An 18,692-nucleotide genomic window follows, 5' to 3' on the forward strand; every position below is an offset into this window, starting at 1 on the left:
AAAGCTGCGTTTCCCGGGAGATCCTAGGCGGTGACAGAGCGCGGCCATGGCTAGAGGTATTGGCCCGGGTGGTCAGCGCCGGGGCAGCTGGGATAGGGGGTCGCGCTGGAGGCGGGACCGAGGTGGCGGGAGCTGCGGCAGGGAGGCGCTCTCCCGCCGGCTGCGCGCACGGAGCGCGGGGACGAGCGGGGGTGCGGGGGGGAGGGGCTGCGGAACCTTCCCCACCTCGTCCCCACCCTCGCCTCCGAAGCCCCCAGAAACCCCTCCCACTCCCGTGCCTCGGTTTCCCCTCTTTAAAGTGTGGGCACCCGGTGGCCTGCCTCTCGCGACGCAATGGGGCCATATGTCAAAGCTGTTTGGAAAACTAAAGCGCAGGGCACCTCCAGGGAATGGTTGTCATTGATACAAATGGGGGGAGGGCGAGGCTTCGCCTGCTTAAGGGCTCTCTCTTGTTAGGAAAGGAGGTGACCCCGAGGCGAGGGCGCAGATCGGTAACCTGCATGGTGGGGAGCTCGTCGGAGTGGACCCCGCGGCAGACGCCTTCCTTTCCCTCCCCACTCCCTGAGTCAGCTCTGCGCTGCCGGGGCGGGGACGGGCCCCGCTGGCCCACTTTGGGGTGAAACAGGTCCCCTGGTACCTCCCGGGGCGGCCCTTCGCTCCGCAGCTGATCAGGACTCCTGCCCATGGGAGATGGCTTGGGTGGGTTTGTGCAGCCGCGAGGGAGGCGATGTCCCTGCCTGAAGTTAGTTTGCTGTCAGGACAGTAAAACCCACGTTATGCGGCATAGTGATCTCCAACCGCAGGTCATTTCCAGCCGCTGTGTCTCCTTCATGCAAAGACTTGAGCGTGATGGTTCACCTGAATTATTATTTAAAAGAAATAAGTTGAGGTTTTACATTTTTCCCAAAATTCTCAGGGCATTACATATTAGTAGGAGTTTGCGTTAACACAGTATGCTCCCTATGGCGATCATAATGAATAAAATAAGGATTCATTCAGCAAATATTTATTGGGCTTCTTTGTTTTCAGCCCCTGCACTCAGGTGCATCATTTATTCTCCCAGCATCCCTTTACGTTCTTTTGGGACAAGATTTACCTAGATTATGATTAAGAAATGAGGCATAGTGAACTTCATGTTAAAGAGCTTCATAACCCAGTCCACACAGAAAAGTAAGATGCCTTAAATATTTTTCTTCAGAAAAGGGTTAAGCATCTATTTAATACTATCTGACTAATTTAACTGGCATATCTTAATAAAGCTCTGCTTCCCTGATTCATTTTTCCCATCACAGGAAAATCATTTAAACTACCTGTTTTAGCAGTAGTGCATTAAAAAAAAAAAAGAAAAAAATAGCTTGCTTTAATTAATCTGTGGGGGGAAACAAAGTGAACCACTCTGCCATTGAAATACTTAAATACTTAATATGGGCAAGTAATAATTACCATTGAGGGCCAGGTGCTTTATTATGTCAGTTAATCTTTACAAACTGTTACTTCCATTTTTCAGAGGTGGAAGCTGAAGTCCAAAGTCACTGTCCAGACTCTGACCATTCTGTGTCTTTGTTTGTTCCACTCTGCCTCCCTTATTTAGCCAAAGTGAAGACGAGTGTAAAGTGAAGACGAGTGTTCCCAGCTTCTACCGTAACAGGTTACAAATCACCTTTGTAATGTACTGGTTAGTGATTCTCAGTGACTCACATGACACTGCTCCCCCCCCCCCCCGTCCCGCCATGAAGGGTCAGTCTTTTTCTTCTAGAAAAGAGGTCTTTGTTCCTAACTTGTAGTTCACTTTGAGAGCCCTGTGGAGTCACACGAACAAAATGTTCAGATACCGGTTTTGAAGTTTTACAATCATGTAAATATTTACAGCCTCAAGGATATTACTTCGGGCAGGATCCGTCCATCTACTTTTCCCCATTTCTACTGCCACTGTCCGGTGGCCTCATGCTTGGTCTCCCTCTTTCCACTGTGACCATCTCCAGTTTATCGTGCCTCAGCAGCTAGAGTGGTCCCCGAGAACACAGATATTTATCATGTGACACTCACCACTCCTTCCACCCCTAACCTCCCCTTTTGTTCTTAGGATCAAATCCACCGTCCTCACCCCGGCCTGTAAGGGGCCTACCCACCCCTCTGGCCTCAATGTGCTCCATCTCTGTCTGTGTTCACTGTTGCGTCTTTAGCACAGGGCCTGGAACACAGTAGGCAGTCAATAAATGCTTGCTGAATGAATGAGTTGGTATTTCAGTGTCTGAGTTTGAGGAAAGCAATATACATTTTTTTATGCTGAAGTATCCTCCTAACCATCAGTATCTCAGCCATGTGACCCTTAGGCAAGTGATTTATTGTCCCCAAGCCTCGATTTCTACATCTGTGAAATAGAATAGTACCTCCTCATAAATGGTTGGGAAGGTTAAATTAAATAATGTATTCTTGTACGGCCTGACACAGTAAACATTCAGTAAGTGCAAGCTATTAGTATCATTGCTATTGGATCCTATTTCTATGAGACCCCGGGCAACATTAAGAGTTTTTATTTCTGTGCCTTGGTATATGTATTTGTTATGCACATATGAACACCTCATGTACAGACAAAACAAAGTGTTTTGAAACTTTACTGAAGGATTTGAACCAAATTTTCTAGCTACTAGAGCTGCAGGGTTGAGAGAAATGGGTGCTAGACTTGTATTTTAATGTATCCCCTGCGTTTTGTGGGCTATGATGGAGAAAGCTATAGCCCTGAGTATGTGTGTGTAGTGGGAGTGAGGGAGTTAAAATAGTATGAGAAATGGACAAGCTGATCTGAGCAGCTGCTTCCTGCCTCCAGACCGTGATTCCCATGATAGTTTGGCAACAAACTACAAACCTTCTCTGCCCTGCAGAGGTAACAGACACTGTTTCAGATGGCTCAACCTGGGTGTCACAGTGTCACTTTAAAATCCTAACTCTCTGCATAGTCTCTTGGGTATTCAAGTGGGCAGACTACCCTTACCCCACTGGAGTCAGGGGCTGGGTGGGTATGGCAGGGGCTCCCCAGCCCTGCTCTGAAGGATTGTAAAGCACGAGCTGATTTGGGAGGTGTTGTCCTGAGCAGTGTTTTGCCATTTAACCCACTGTCTTATACCTTCTAAGGGGAGGCAGCTACTTAAAGTGACAGCCATTTGTTTATCTGTGGATGTCAAAGGTGCCCTGGGTACGTTATGGAATTCATAGTTCTTAGTTTTTATCCACGAGGATGCTGAGGCCTAGTCTGGGGAAGGGAATTGGCCATGGAAGTTAGTGGTGGGGAGTGTAGGCTCTGGTCTGTTGGCCTGGTAATCTATTTCTAGTTCTGAGAACTTGGCCAAGCTCCTCACTTCTCCGAGGTTGTTTTCCCTGTCTGTGGAAGAGAAAATAATGGTGTCTACCTTCAAAGGACTGTTGTGAGGTCTGAATGGCATCAGGTATGCAAGAGAAGCACCCAGCAAACATCCCATTATAATTCCTGGCTCTATTTCCCCAGGGTCCGGACTGGTCAGGTGCAGACCGCCTGGGTTTGACACCTGACCTGATCGCTTTCTAGTTCTGTGGCTTTGGACAAGCCTCCGCACCTCCTTGGAACCTCAGTATTCTCATCATAAACGGGTTAGCCACAGGACCTGGCCCCCAGGGGCTTGCCGGGAAGGTTAAATGCCCAGGAAAACACTCCGTGAGCACAGGCTCGGGCACACCGGAGGGCTCTCGCCTGTCGCGTTCACCGCTGCCGACTGCGCCTGGCACGGACGGGTCTCCCGAAATAGCCGCTGAGCCAGCGAGAGTAGGAGCCTGGCCGGCCGAGAGCCCGGGCTGTCATTATCATGTTTCCCACCCCTTCCTCCCCGAGTGGCTGAGGACGCGCGAGAGGGGGCGCGCCCGCGTCGGGATTCCTTGCGGCCGCGGGGCCCGCCCTCCTTCGTTCCCTCCCCTTCTCCCTCCCTTGCTCCGGAGGAGCTTCGCAGCGCCGCCCCTGCCAGCCCCCTCCCCGGCCGGGAGCGGACGGTGGGTGGCGGCAGCGGCGAGCGGGCGGGCCGCGGAGGACGCGCCGCCAGCGCCTCCCTCCCTGCGTCCTCGGTCCCGGGCCAGCCGGGGCTGCCGCGGCGCGCGGGTGCCGGGCTCTGCCTCACAGGCCATGGGGGAAGGGGGCGCCGTGGGGCGCCGCCGGCCCTTCCCTGGGGCGCCGCGGCGGCGCTGGTGGCGGCGGCAGCAGCAGCAGCAGCGGCAGCGGCAGCGCTGGTGGCCGGGCCGCGGCGGCGGCGGCGGCGGCGGCGGCGGCGGCGGCGAGGGCGAGGGCGCGGGGCGCGCCGCCATGGGCCTGGCCGGGCTGCAGGTGGGTGTGTCGGGCCCGGCCGCGCGGGGGGCGGGCGGCGCGCGGGGCCCGGCCGGGCCGGGCGGCGGGAGGGCGACTCGGGCCCCGGCCCGGCCCCGCTGGCCGGCCCCGGCCTCCCGGCGGCCTGGGCGGCCCACCGCCGTCGGGCCCTCGGAACATGGCTGCGGCGGGAGGCGCCGCCGCGGCGCCCGGCCCGGGCGGCCCCGCTCCCCGCCCCGCCGCGCCCTGAGCGCCCCCTCCCCCGCTTCCCCCGGGTCCCCCTCTCCAGGCAGGAAGATGTCCAAGCCCCGCGCGGTGGAGGCGGCGGCGGCGGCGGCGGCGGTGGCAGCGACGGCCCCGGGCCCGGAGATGGTGGAGCGGAGGGGCCCGGGGAGGCCCCGCACCAACGGGGTAAGCAGGCACCCTCCCCGCACTCGCTCGGCGCGCCCCGATGGGCCGTGCGGCCGGGCGCCCCTGCCAGCCCCGCTCCGAGAGCACGTGGGCGCCCCCGCGGCCCTGGGGCGGGGGTGCGGGCGGGGCGCCCGGCCGGGCAGCTTCCTTTTCTGCTGCCTGCCTGGGAGTGGCGTCCACACCCGCTCCGCCATGACCCTGGCAGTGTTTGACCTCGGAAAAGTTTGTCTTTATGGCATTTCCATGCCCGGAGACCCAGCCACCCCGGTGGTGGCCGCCTTCCCAGAGTGTGCGGGGCCTGCCCGGGGCCTTCGGGGAGGTCACGGGGTCTCGCTGACTTGGTGTTGAATGGCTCACCAGGCAGAAAGGCTCAGCAGGGTTTCTGGGAAGGCCCTCCTCCCGTCTCTGCTTACTCAGAGGAGAGGCCGCACAGCCAGAGACACCAGCAGTGACCTGTCCGCCCCACCGGTCTGCCCACCGCAGTCGAGTAACCGCCCTAAATGCGCCGGCTCTAGGCGTTTTTTCCATTAGCTCTGCACCCCCCAGTTAGCCCGAGAGAACTACCCCAACCGCAGCCCAGTCCCGCAGTCCTTGGAGGCTGCTGGGCTGCATGACTTGAGAGGCGCCAGGCTTGGGCACACAGAAGGCTCAGGCAGTAATGGCAAGTCCTGCCAGCTGACCTCAGGACTGAGAAGTGGTTGATCAGGTTCCCTGAGGCCCACTTCTGTGCCAGAGTCCCTGCAGCTCCTGCCAGGGCAGTCGGCCCCTGCGCTAGGCCAGCCCTTCCAGTCCCGGCCTTGTTTACCCTGGTCCTTCTGACCTCCTTGCTACGGGTAGGTTGCCTTCTTCTTATGTAGACCTTTGTGGACGGCTGGTTCTGCTGGCCAGATGTCCCCGCTTAGCGAATGGAATTAGAGGCGGACTTGGACCTGGGGGATTCTGAACCTTCCACTGCTCGTCTGCTGGGGCTGGCTTCGCCTCGTAGCCCAGTTTTTGAGAGATGTTGTCTATTTTTTGTCTTTTGTATTCTGATTGCCCCCTTGTCTGCCTAAATCTTGTGGGATCTTCTTCTTCAAGCCTCTTTCAGAATATGCATTTGTCGTTTTAGGAGAATGTATTTACCGGGCAGTCAAAGATCTATACCTACATGAGCCCGAACAAATGCTCTGGAATGCGTTCCCCCCTTCAGGAAGAGAACTCAGTTGCACATCACGAAGTCAAATGCCAGGGGAAGCCGTTAGCCGGAATCTACAGGAAACGCGACGGTAAGCCTCTGAAATGGCCCTGTTCTGACCACAGCTGTCCGGCTCGCATCCTTTAGAGTAACATAAACGTGCTAAATTTTTATCCAGCCTTTTCAAGCCAAGGTTCAAAAGGTTTGAACCAGGTTCTGTCTTGCTGCTAGGAAACAGACAAGGGCGAAAGAGCTGCCTGTCCCAGGGCGTGCGCCCTGTTGGTCTAACAGGTTCTCCCGCTTTCACAAGAGTTAGCGTGTCCTTCAGGCTTGATTATCTTGCCAAGTTGCAAAAATATGGCACCTGGCCTGTTGTTAGAGAGGCTCACAGGTGCTAAAAGCACAGAAGTTATATGAGTCTAGGTTGTCCAGACCAGGTGCTTGCACTCCCGCTGAGTCGTGTGAACCTAAGGAACTGATTTCCTTCCCTTTTATGAGCTGGCCTTGACCTCAGTTCTAAAGTTTCTTTCTACTCAAGTGTTCAGTGCTATTCTCTGGAGCATCATACTCTGGAGTGAGATTTGGGGTTAAAATATTGAGCAAGAAAATTAATGGTTATTGAAAATTCTGTCTGGCCCTGCAAAACATGCTGAGACCTCTTACAAATCTTGCTCTAACCCAAATATTTCCTTTTAAAGCTCCGGTGCACGTGAGCTTTCCCCAATTCACCGTGCTCCCTTCTGATTAAACCTTGCATTAGAGAAGCAGAACTCTATCAGCAGCTCCGCACAAGGAAGCTTTGTATTCGTTCGTTAACAGAAAGTGCCGTAAGGGATGGGGTAGCCCAACCTCTGGGCCAGATCTGAGACCCACGGGCAGGAGCCATCCCTCTGCCTGATTCCCCCCGGTACGTAGGGTGATGTTACTTCATATGACTTAGGTTCCATTCGTAGCTCTGCCATTTATGAAAGGAAGGGACGTGGGCAGTTTGCTACTCTTTTCTGAGCCTCCGTTCTCTCTGTACAGCGGGAGAGAGAGGAGTCCTACAGGACCATTCTGAAGATCAGTTAAAGAGTGGGTGCAGATGGGCTTTTTGAGGGAGTTCCCTGGTGGTCCAGTAGTTAGGACTCGGCTCTTTCACTGTCCTGGACCCCGGGTTCACTCCCTGTTCGCGGGAGTTAAGATCTCAAAAGCTGTGCAGCGCGGCCAAAAAAAGGAGTGGGGGGCGGCTTTGGGAGTGCTCCCTACGTCCTCCTGTTCTCCAATGGACCGGGATCACCACGGCCTTCCCCTCCCCGCGTTTCAGCGTAGGCAGCACTCAGGACAGCACTCACCACACTGGGTTGGGGAAGGGGCTCTTTTGAGACAGCGCTCAGCCAGTCTCACATCCCTTCTGGAACGGGGCGGGATGTAGGTTGTCCTAAACGGGGACGCGGGGCACAAGGCAGCTGGTTTGACTCGTGGTGTTACTATATGGCGACAGTCAGAATTGGGGACTGGAGGAACATTGGAGGAGACCCCAAGGTCCAGGTTCTTGTCCATGATTCTAGACCTCTTTGCTGCCTTGATGCGGACTCGGCATGACAGCTGATGTTCAGGAGCACCCCCCACTTCTAGGGTCATGCCTGACACCCTAACTCCGCCCAAGAGGGCGTACAAGGAGCAAGGGTGGTCTGGATGGGTGCTGGTGTATTTATTTTTCTCTTGTTTATTGAGATATAATTTTGATATCCTGAAGTTCATCATTTTAAAGGGTACAATTCAGTGGTTTTTAGCATATTCACGGATATGTGCAACTATCCGCTCCGTTAAACTGCAGTCCATTTTCATCACCCCAAAAAGAAACCCTGTACCTATTCACAGTCACCCCCCATTCCTCCCTTCCCCCAGCCCCAGGCAGCCACTAATCTATTTCCCGTCTCTGTGGATTTGCCTCTTCCGGACGTTTCATATAAATGGAATCATCTAATACGTGGCCTTTTGTGTCTGGCCTCTTTTACTCATTTTAATGTTTTCAGGGTTCGTCCATGTTGTAGCCTGTGTCAGTACTTCGTTCCTTTCTGGGGCTGAATAATAGTCCATCCTGCGATGTACCGCATTTTATTTACCCATGAGGAATGGTCCTCATTTGATGGACGTTCAGGTTGTTTCCATTTTTTGACTGTTATCGATAAGCTGCTGCAGACGTTCATATACAGGTTTTTGTGTAGACATCTGCTTTTAATTCTCTTGATAGATTCCTAGAACTAGAATTGCTGGGTCATATGGTAACTCTATGTTTAACATTTTGGAGAACTGCCAAATTCTTTTCCAGAGTGACTGCACCATCTTACATTCCCACCAGCAATATATTATTTCATTATTTGTTAAAAGTAAAATCTTTTTTGAAAAAAAATAGTCCAACACTGGTGCTCCACAGCTATTTTTAGTAACAAGTCATTGGCGACGTCCCTCACAACACACTGACTAGTGTCGGGGCACCGTGCTGGGAGCCACTGTGAACACTGGGCTTCGACCCTGTTAGAACAGGGAATTTAAAAAAACAAAAAAAGAAAGAAAAAAGAAAACGAGTCTGAAATGAATCACGCCAGGCAGCTAGCTCTTGAGGAAGAGGTCTTTGCTGGGGAGAGGTTCTCCTTTATTGCCTGACTCCTGTCCACCAACACTGGCCCACCCTTTGGGGATTTAGCTTTTCTCCCTGGGGTCTGCAGCCCATTTCCTGCAAAGCCATTGGTCGAGCCCTCACGCCAGTGTTGCCGGCCGTGGTGCTTCTGCTTCAAGGGCTCTTTCCCTCAAGATGCAGGAGGCCCGACGTGTTGATTAATTAGATGAGAGGGATCCACTCACAGTGTATATGTTGACTCATCGTGGTATAACACTTCAAATATCTTATAATTGTATTTATCAGTTATACCTCAACAAAGCTAGAAGAAGAAAGAAAAGATGCAGAAGACCAAAAGCTGCACCCAGTGTCTGGGTCAAAAAGTAAAGCCAGGGCTTCCCTGGTGGCGCAGTGGTTGAGAATCCGCCTGCCGATGCAGGAGACACGGGTTCGTGCCCTGGTCCGGGAAGATCCCACGTGCCGCGGAGCAACTAAGCCCGTGAGCCATGGCCGCTAGGCCTGCGCGTCCGGAGCCTGTGCTCCGCAATGGGAGAGGCCACAACAGTGAGAGGCCCGCATACCGCAAAAAAAAAAAAAAAAAAAAAAAAAGTAAAGCCAGATGCTTTGCCCAGTATAGTGCTTAGGGGACACCCGGCTTAACAGCCCAAGGGCACGGCTGCCCAGCACGCCCCATCTCTCTCTTCTCTCCAAGCCTGTCGTGGCATGTGGCTGAGGGCTGGAAAGTGGGGGCCGGTGGGTCCAGAGTCAGCCTGTCTCTCCCCACCCTCTGCCCACAGAGAAAAGAAACTCTGGGAATGCAATACGAAGCTCCATGAAGGCCGAGGAACAGAAGATCAAAGATGCCAGGAGAGGTCCCCTGGCCCCTTTTCCAAACCAAAAATCTGAAGCAACAGAACCTCCCAAAACCCCGACCTCGTCTTGTGATTCTCCCAATGCAGCTGCCGCCAAGCAAGCCCTGAAGAAGCCCGTCAGGGCCAAACAGGCTCCCAGGAAAAAGTAAGTGCCCCCTGGAGGCCACCCCTAACACAGGGCAGCCTGCCCAGTGCCAGCCGGAGCGAGGCCGCCCACCCTCTCAGCCCCTTGAGCCGCCAAGGCTCAGATTCCTGAGTCGCCACCGGGGACACCACTGTTTGTGAGCATCTTGGTCTGTCGTGGGTCCAGAGCTCAGGAGCCCGCTCCCCGCCGAGAGTAGGCAGCCTGTCTTTGACACCCTCTCTGAGGCCCCCGTGGGCCGGTGAGCCTAAGTGACCCTGGGCCACGGTGGACAGAGGTGTTGAAGTGGCATGGTCTCCAAGGAGCCTGCTTCTAAGGGGTCGTGTGCCTCCTGGGTGTGAATGTGGCCTCGGTGCTAATACTTGCTTTCTCCTCTTCCTTGCTCACTCCAGAGCTCAAGGGAAAACACAGCAGAATCGCAAACTCACAGATTTCTACCCTGTTCGAAGGAGCTCCAGGAAGAGCAAAGCTGAGCTGCAGGTAGAGTCACGTGGTTTCGATTCCAGCTCTAGGAAGGGGCAGGGCTGCCCAGTGGGCAGTGCTTGCCGCGCACGGCGGCCTGAGCTTGCTTTGTATCATCTTGGGACAAGTCACTTGGCCTCTATGGCCTCGATATTCTCCTTGGTCTAGTGGGGGTCGTCATAACGCTCTGGGTCACCATGAAGCTTAGTTACGATTCCTCTGTGAAGGAGCCTTGTCGCCTGTAGCATGTGGCCTGGAAAGTCAGGACTTACCATGAAAGTGGCATTGGCAGGGCCATTGGAGCCTAGGACCGTGAAGGCTGCGTGCTCTTGGGAGGCTTGTTTTTCTGCTGTCCAGAAGCTTCGTGTCTCGAGGTGGTGAAGAGCAGTGGCTCGGGAACCACTTCCTGGTTGTGTGGCGTCAGGCCAGTTACTTAACCGCTCCGTGCCTCTCCGTCCCGTCTATAAAATGGGATAATAAAGTGGTACCGTGTGCGGTTGTTGGGAGGCCTACGTTCTTAAGTTAATGCACTTAGAACACTTAGAACCGTGCCTGGTATGCACTGAGCACCTGTTAACTATTGTCACTGTTGCTTCCCCTGTGTTGTCCCTTCCCGGGGCCCCTCTCTGCTCTTTCCCACCCGGCCAGCGTCCCTCGGAATGTGCGAAAACCAGGCAGGAAGGCTGACTGGGCTGTGAGGCCCCCGCCTGCCACGTTTGCAGAGTGCTGAGCTGTGCACAGTCGACCCATATTTGATGCAGTGAGGTGTGGTTATCGCCTTTCTGTTTGAGAAACCCAGGGTGTGGCCGGGCCCTGCAGCCCCCGGCTGCTTCTGTCCGCCCTCGCCCCCCCGGGGACGGCGGAGTAACCTGCAGGCTTGGGAGTGGCGCTCAGGATTGCCCCCCACGAGGGCGGTGGGGGGCCCTGGCCTTTCAACTGGCACAGACCCCGTCAGCCTTTTGATGTGAGAGCTGTGGCTGTACAGATGGTGATCTAGCCTCTCGCCGCCCCCTACCTCTGAACTGGCAGGACTTCCTTTAAAAGGGGGGGGAGGTCCATCTTTCCCCCTAGAGAGAAGCTCTGGCTTTATTTCCTTAGAAAGGCGGTGTCTTTCAGCCAAGAACAAGCTGTTACAAGCTGTTTGCCTGCAGCGGGAGGCGGTGTGAGGTCATCGTAGAGACAGCACTGCAGAGGGCGAGGCGGTGCCAGCCCCCAGAGCCCGGGACGCCGCCCAGCCCCGCTCAGAGCTGCCGCGCCCACACGGGGAGCCTGGGGCTCCACAAGGCGCCACTGTGGGCTGCGGGGAGGTGCGGCGGCTGAGTTGGCCTTTTCAGTTAAAAACAGCAACGACAGGGGCTCACTGTCGGGCCAGTGGAGCCTGCGGCGCGCTGTGCCGCAGGTCTGCTGGACCCTGCAGCAGGCGGGCGGCGGGCAGCAGGCAGCACGGTAAAGCTCACTGTGTCCCTGGACGCGGAGCCAGTGGCGAGGGAGAGACACACTGTGCCCGCCACCATTGTGTTGGCTCTGCCGGGCGCACACCACAGCCAGGTGCTCACCGGCCAGGACGGCGAGGCAGGTGCTGGCCGGGCTGTTGGGGCTGCGGCTGCCAGGGCAGTGGCATCTCTTGACTGCAGAGGTGAAACCCGAGGGCGGGGCAGCTGGGCCTCGTCTCAGGGGTGAGGTCGGGCGTGACCTGCCTGCCCTCCGGGGCTGGCCGAAACCGAGGCTCGGGGCAGGTGTGGGCAGCAGGGGTGAGACAGACAGAGCTCCGCAGGCACCTCACTGTGGCTGGAGACAGCAGGCAGGTCCGGGTTCAGGTCTACGGTCCAAGGCCAGGGCCAGAGGGTGGAAACTGGGCCTTGGGGAGATACCCTGAACCCTGCCCCTGCTTCGCTGGGGGGGGCCCCTTCTCTGATTGGCCCGACTGTGGGTGGGGTGACGGCCAGCACTGGGGCAGGGACTGCAGGGCTGGCGGTGCCCTGGCTGCATCAGCCGCCGCCCAGCCCAGCCCAGCGCCGGGGCTGATGTGCAGAGCAGCCTACTGACTGCGGCTGGGAACGTCTCGAGTCCATCCCTCCTTCCTGTTCGCCGCCTTCACCCTGGTTCACACCTTGCTCCCTTCCCGCCCGCTCAGGCCCTGGGTCCCCCGTGGGCTGCTGCCAGAGTCCTCTTTAGGACGATCAGAGCTGGTTTGCTCGCATGCCCCAAACCCCCGAGCCTCCAGAGTGAAGCTCAGGGCCGTGCATTCAGGGCCTCTCTGCGGCCCCAGCTCTCCTCAGCTTGTCTCCTCTGCCTTGTCCTGTCACGGCAGGAAAGTCCCCCGTCGCCTATCCCAGTTCTCCCACAATTACTCCCATTTATTTCTACACACTTGTAACTGATTTATCACTTAACAAGGTAGCTGTATGTGTGCATGTGGGGTGGCGGGGGGCCGCTGTTGCTTTGAGGGCTCACTACGTGCCAGGCACTGTTCTAGGCGAGAAGATTCCGCAGTGAACAGGAGGTGGGCACACGCACCCCGTCTAAAGGGCGCAGCCTCTGATCAGCCCTGGCTGGTGTCTATGAAGTCAGAGTCCTGATTTTTAGATGTCAGCAATTTCGATTGTTTTTTAAAGGTCTGCGTGGGCCAAACAGAACAGAGCCACAAGCCCGATTCGGCCCTTGGGGCCACCACTGTCTCCCTCTTGGCCTCCTTAAATAACCCAGGGGGCGAATGGTCCACCTTAGATGGGCAATGAGGAAAGGATGGGGGCTTGGGGGCTGGGCATCCTTCGGGACCGATGCCCTGGAGGCCAACTGCAAGTGACCTGCGGGCGGCCGGGGCTCCTGGAATGGCCTCAGAGAGAATGCTGATGCACGTCTCGTTTTTTCTTTCCTCCCCACCCAGTCTGAAGAAAGGAAGAGAATAGACAAATTGATTGAAAGTGGGAAAGAAGAAGGAATGAAGGTAAGGGGCTGCAGGGCCCACTGCGTGGAGGTTAAGGCTGTGCAGTCGCACCTTCCCTGGTGCAGAGGCTCACACAGGAGCTGCGCTGCTTTAATCCTCCGATGGTCACTGTGACCAGGCGGGCTGTTCCAGGTTGTCGAGGGACCAAATGCTAAAAGTATCATTGCAGGGAATGCCTCACGAAGGAAACATGAGATGTTATCCTGAGGAAACGTTTTAAAAATTATGATGAAATACACGCAACATAAAATTTACCATTGTAACCATTTTTAAGTGTACAGTTAAGTACATCCTACAGTCACAGTTGTGCGATCATCATCTCTTGTCTAGTTCCAGAACTTTTTCATCCTTCCAAACGGAAACCCCGTACCCATCTGCACTCACTCGCGTTCCCTGCCCTCAGCCCCTGACAGCTACCAGTCTGCTTGCTGTCTCTATGGGTTTCTGCACACTTCATATGAATGGAATCATAGAATGTGTAGCCTGTTTTATCTGGCTTCTTTCATTTAGCGTGATGCTTAGGGAAACTTAAAAGAACAAACTGATCAAATTTTTCTAGACTGTTTTCCTGGGAAATGGCAATGCCCAGGAGATTTGCTTTTCTTTTCGTATATTTCAGACACACTGGGTGGATGAGAGGGGAGCAAGTCTCCATCGTGGTGGCCACATGGCCCTGGGCTAGGACCCAGGGGTTGGAAAGCTTCAGTTTCCACCCACCATTGAGGGGGATCTGAAATTTTTTTTTTTTGCCCACACTGCACGGCTTGCGGGATCTTAGTTCCCCGACCAGGGATCGAACCTGTGTCCCCTGCATTGGAAGCGCGGAGTCCTAATCACTGGACCGCCAGGGAATTCCCTGGGGCAGGGGCCCCCAACCCCTGGGCCGCATGACCAATACCAGTCCACGGCCTGTTAGGAGCCGGGCCGCACGGCAGGAGGTGAGCAGCGAGCGGGCGAGCGAAGCTTCATCTGCTGCCCCCCCGTCGCTCGCGTCGCCACCTGAACATCCCCACCCCGGTCCACGGAGAAATTCTCTTTCACGAATCTGGTCCCCGGTGCCAAAAAGGATGGGGACTGCTGCCCCAGGGGGATCTGAATTTAAGTCTGGACCCCTCAAGCAATCACCCTCCATCTCCATTTAAAATGGAGTGAGGAGAAACCCAGGAGGGTTAATTATGGGATAAAGGAGAGATTCAGAACACTGGGTCCTACTACTCCCCCGAAGAGGTCAGGACGTGGGTTTGAGTCTGTGCTACACGGCTTCCTAGCTTTGTGACCGTGGACACGACTCTGCCTCTCTAATCCCGTTTTCTCACCTGCAAAATGGGGCAGCACCCACCTAGCAGATCTCCCAGGATCTGGCATAACAAGGCTCTGTAGATGGGCACAAGGCAACTCTTTGGGGTGATGGATTGTGGCGATAGTTGCACAACTGTATATGATGACTAATACGCGTCAAACTGTACATGTGAAATGGGTGAATTTTACGGCCTGCCGCAGTAAAGCTGTTCAGAGAACGCGGTGCAAGCCTCCCGCCCCCTGGAAGCCGGCCCTGCGCGGTGGCGTTTGTTGCTGTTATGAACCAACCCTCCCTCTTGGCACCGCCCAACAGATTGACCTCATTGACGGCAAAGGCAGGGGCGTGATCGCCACCAAGCAGTTCTCCCGGGGTGAGTTCGTGGTGGAATACCACGGGGACCTCATCGAGATCACTGACGCCAAGAAGCGGGAGGCTCTGTATGCGCAAGACCCCTCCACGGGCTGCTACATGTACTATTTTCAGTATCTGAGCAAAACCTACTGGTAAGTCCCCTAGTGCGTCGAGTGGCTCTTCCCCGCCGCGGCAGAGGTCCAGCCAGAGGGCCACCGAGGCCATCCTGACTCTCCTGCTCCAGCTTCTTGTTTAGTCCTTGCTACCTTTTCTTCAAAGCTGTGATGCAGCTCCCCCACTCCCCCACTTCCCATGTTTAATTTTGGGCATCGGAGTGGTTCTGGATGCCGTCTCATGGGACAAGACGTAGACCAGTCTCATGAAAGCCTGCGTAGGGGCTCACCTGGCCTCTCCTCTGGGACCCGTGGCCAGAACAGCTCTGGGTATTGCTGACTTCTCTGTCCCTAATGTGGCAGTGTCATGGATTGCTTTTTTTTTTTTTTTTTAGTAGACTGTACTTTTTAGAGCGGTTTTAGGTTCCCAGCAAAACTGAGTGGAAAGTACAGAGCGTTCCCATGTACCGCCTGCCTCCACACCCGCACGGCCTCCCCCCGCTGTCAACATAGTTGATTTTTATTCACTTATTTATTATGCAGAACTTCCACAAAGAGCCTTTTGCATTCCTGGCTAGGCCTGCCCCCTGCCTGGGATACCCCACACCGAGCGCCTGCCTCTCTGGGCTCTTAAAGATACATGTTTTGAGTTACTCCGCTTTCCCCAAAACGTGGCCCTGAATAACCATCCCACCAGAGCTGAGAGCAGGCGTGGCTCTGACTGGGTTCAAACCCCTCTCTATCAGTTTAATCCTCTGTCGCCCTCCCTCCCCACCAGCGTGGATGCAACCAGAGAGACCAACCGCCTGGGAAGACTGATCAATCACAGTAAGTGCGGGAACTGCCAAACCAAGCTGCACGACATCGACGGCGTGCCCCACCTCATCCTCATCGCCTCCCGCGACATCGAGGCTGGGGAGGAGCTCCTGTACGACTACGGGGACCGCAGCCGGGCTTCCATCGAAGCCCACCCCTGGCTGAAGCATTAACCCCGCCGCCCCGCCCCGCCCCCTCCCTTCTGCAATGGACAAAGTGCCCTCAAAGGGAATTGACTTTTTTTTTTTTTTTTTTTTTTTTTTTTACACATTTAATCTTAGCAGATTACTTCAGATGTTTTTAAAGAAGTATATTAAGATGCCTTTTCACTGTAGTATTTAAATATCTGTTACAGGTTTCCAAGGTGGACTTGAACAGATGGCCTTATATTACCAAAACTTTTATATTCTGGTTGTTTTTGTACCTTTTTTGCATACAAGTCGAACGTTTGTGCTTCCCGTGCATGCGGTCCAAGACTCGGCACAGGTTTTAGAGGAAGGAGTCGAACGCGACCCAGGAAGCTGGGCGACGCGCCTGCGTCCGCCCGAGGAGCCGGGACTCTCTCCCCTCCTCACCCCCGACGTCCCGGTGCCAGGCGGGCGCGAGGAAGAGCTCCCTCCCCACGGCCCGGACGGGACGTCCCCCAGCTCTTGTTTCCCTGGCGTCTCGACAGGCGCACACGGAAGGGTATGAATATTTTTTAAAAAGGTTTCACAGTACGATAGTCTTCCCCTCTGCTTTCTCGAAAGCTTACTGACCCGGTGGCTCACGGGCTGGGCCTACATTTACTCTTCCACGGGCTGCCGCTTTTCTGGGCACCTCGAAGCATCAGGGCGGGGAATCAAAGCAGATGTGGGCAGGGACGAGCACTGCTTACCTAGCCCTGCCGGGCAGGGGTTCCCGAAACTGGGTTAATTTCTTTATAGAAATGTGAACACTGAGCTTATTTTAAAAAAATAATAATAAAAAACAAAAAAAGAAAAAAAAACAAACCACAGAAGACAACTTACATGTACATAGGTCTTGAAGTGAGTGACGTGGCTGCGTTTTTGTTTGGGGTTTATTTTTAGTTTGGCTTTTTTTCTCCCCCTTGGTTTTGTGTCTGTAGAAGAGATTTGAGATGGTACACTATTCTAATCAAAAATAAAGTTCTGTAGAGCGACCAGAAATTACTTACCCAATTCCCCACCTCCCCACCCCCGCCCCAGCCTGACTCTGCTGGGTTGAAGGTTCCAGACCTGCTGTCAAGGCTTTTCTTTGTCAGACCCCCTGATGTCCTTCCTGTGAAGATGCAGCCATGAACCAAGGGGTGAGCCTGCAAGCCCCCAAATGCAGGGTCCCCACCCCAGCTGCTGGAGTGCAGGGGAGGGGAGTGGGCGGGCCCAGCGGCCCAGCGATCACGGCTAAGGGTAAAGTTCTCACCTCGACTGTGACAGCAGGAGGAGCAGGTAGCTTCCTCCCAAAGGGGAACCGATTCCCACTTTCTGTTAACCTGTAGTTCAGGGGCCTGGGGCTCTGGAACCGTGATGTGGGGTCTCCTGGCCCCCTGCTCCCAGGTAAATGTGAATGGAGACAGGTATGAGAGCCTGTCCTCAACTTCAGTGCCCCCTGCCCCGGTCTCAAGACGGTGCTACCTAAGAAAGTCTTCCCCCCACCCCACACTTGCCTGGTCAGTGGTCAGTGAATTGGAGGAGGATCCGATGGGAGTGTGTAAATGTGAGGTAAAATGTCTTGGTTGTACCTGTTTGTGGTTTAGCTTTGTATTTAAAAAAAAAAAAAAAAAAAAAGGAAATAAACTTGAAAATTATTTGTCATCATAAAAATGAAATGAAAATTAAAATATTTATTGCCAGGCGAGGCTGTATGTGTCATTCTGGTTTTTTTGTGTTTTTTGTTTGTTTTTTACAAGGCAGAGGCAGAAAAAAGGTTGCATTTTTTTGGTTTTGTTTTGTTTTTTGTTTCAGTCACACCTCATGGCTTGTGGGATCTTAGTACCCCAACCAGGGATTGAACCCTGGCCCTCGGCGGTAAGAGCACGGAGTCCTAACCGCTGGACTGCCAGGGAAGTCCCGTTTTATTTTACAAAGGGCCACACACCAGTGTGAATCAGTTTTGGTGACTGTCCTCCTAGGAGACAGTCTCTTCGTTTTTATCATGGGGGGGGGTCAGAGGTTGCTTGTGGAGATTAAAAGTTAAACATGTTGCCCCCTTAGAACAATGCCTGGCAAGTAGCGTGCATTTTAGCTGTTGTAATTGTTTCTAACGTGCTAGACTTGATTCTCAGGTGGGCGTCTCAATGGTGCTGGAAGTCGTCCCCCCCACCCCGCCCAGCCCAGATCGCCATCCCCACCGCACACGCCACCACCCACCCCTGAGAGGGTTAGTTCCCTCAGCCCCACGCACTAGAGGCAGGTTGGGACTGCGGGTAGAGTCCTTGGTTTACAGGCGGAAGATCCATTCCCCAGCGGCTTTAAGCATTTGTCAGCTGTCACCCTGAACAAATCACTTACCCTCTGAAATTGGTCCATCAAGTTCAGAACAGCCTCTGCCCACCTGCCTTGCAGGGGTTTCCGGAGGATTCAGTCATCGTGTATTACCACCTCCTCACGTTGGAGGGGAAGTGTGGCCTGGTGGCCAAGTGCTCAGCCCTGGAACGGAACCTCAGGTTCCAGCCACTTAGCAGCTGTGTAACCTTGGGCGGGTTACCTAACCGCCCTGCGTGCCCCTTTCCTCCTCTGTGATGAAGATGATACTGGTGCTTGTGTCGGGGTGATGGCGAGGATTGGATGAGTTTAAGACATAAAACGTACTTGCACGTAGATGACCCTCAGTAATCAATGTTAGTTCTTGGGGGGGTTTTCTACCATTCACTGTTTACAAGTGCCCAGGACTGGTCGATACTGCCTCTAAGCCTGCTCCTCCTGGGGCTGGGTTTGGAGCGGGAAGCCTGCAGTGTGGGAGCGGCCATGTCTCTGCTGTCTGTGGTCACACGGGGGCCCGGCTCCAAGAACTTAGCGTCTGGCACTCCAACGGCCACACCCCAGCGTCGGCGGTTCTGAACTCAAGGATGCTCGGGTTCGTTTCCCAAGTCAGCTCTCACCTCCAAGGTGCAGAAATCCTCCTCCCTCCCTGCTGTTAAGAGGGCAGCAGCCAGTCAGGGTTGCAGCGTTACACGGGG

At 54.8% G+C, this 18,692-nt stretch overlaps 1 protein-coding gene across 5 annotated transcripts; it reads left to right on the top strand.

The window, feature by feature from the left end:
* On the top strand, window positions 1-17,371 carry KMT5A (lysine methyltransferase 5A). Of its 5 annotated transcripts, none has more exons than XM_067015679.1 (8): window positions 1-56; window positions 4,614-4,735; window positions 5,844-6,000; window positions 9,309-9,528; window positions 9,918-10,005; window positions 12,875-12,934; window positions 14,547-14,737; window positions 15,445-15,602. In XM_067015679.1, the coding sequence occupies exons 1-8, from the start codon at window positions 47-49 to the stop codon at window positions 15,515-15,517; spliced, it is 921 nt and encodes a 306-aa protein (XP_066871780.1). In that variant the 5' UTR covers window positions 1-46; the 3' UTR covers window positions 15,518-15,602. The 5 variants fall into 5 exon arrangements, with proteins under 5 accessions (XP_066871780.1, XP_058896679.1, XP_058896678.1 ...); XM_059040696.2 differs by having other exon boundaries at window positions 9-56; window positions 15,477-17,371; XM_059040698.2 differs by lacking the exon at window positions 1-56 and adding an exon at window positions 4,325-4,345 and having other exon boundaries at window positions 15,477-17,371.
* Window positions 17,372-18,692: the final 1,321 nt, after the last annotated feature.

This window comes from Kogia breviceps, chromosome 15 (genome assembly GCF_026419965.1).
Source record: "Kogia breviceps isolate mKogBre1 chromosome 15, mKogBre1 haplotype 1, whole genome shotgun sequence".
NCBI classification, from domain to species: Eukaryota; Metazoa; Chordata; class Mammalia; order Artiodactyla; family Physeteridae; genus Kogia; species Kogia breviceps.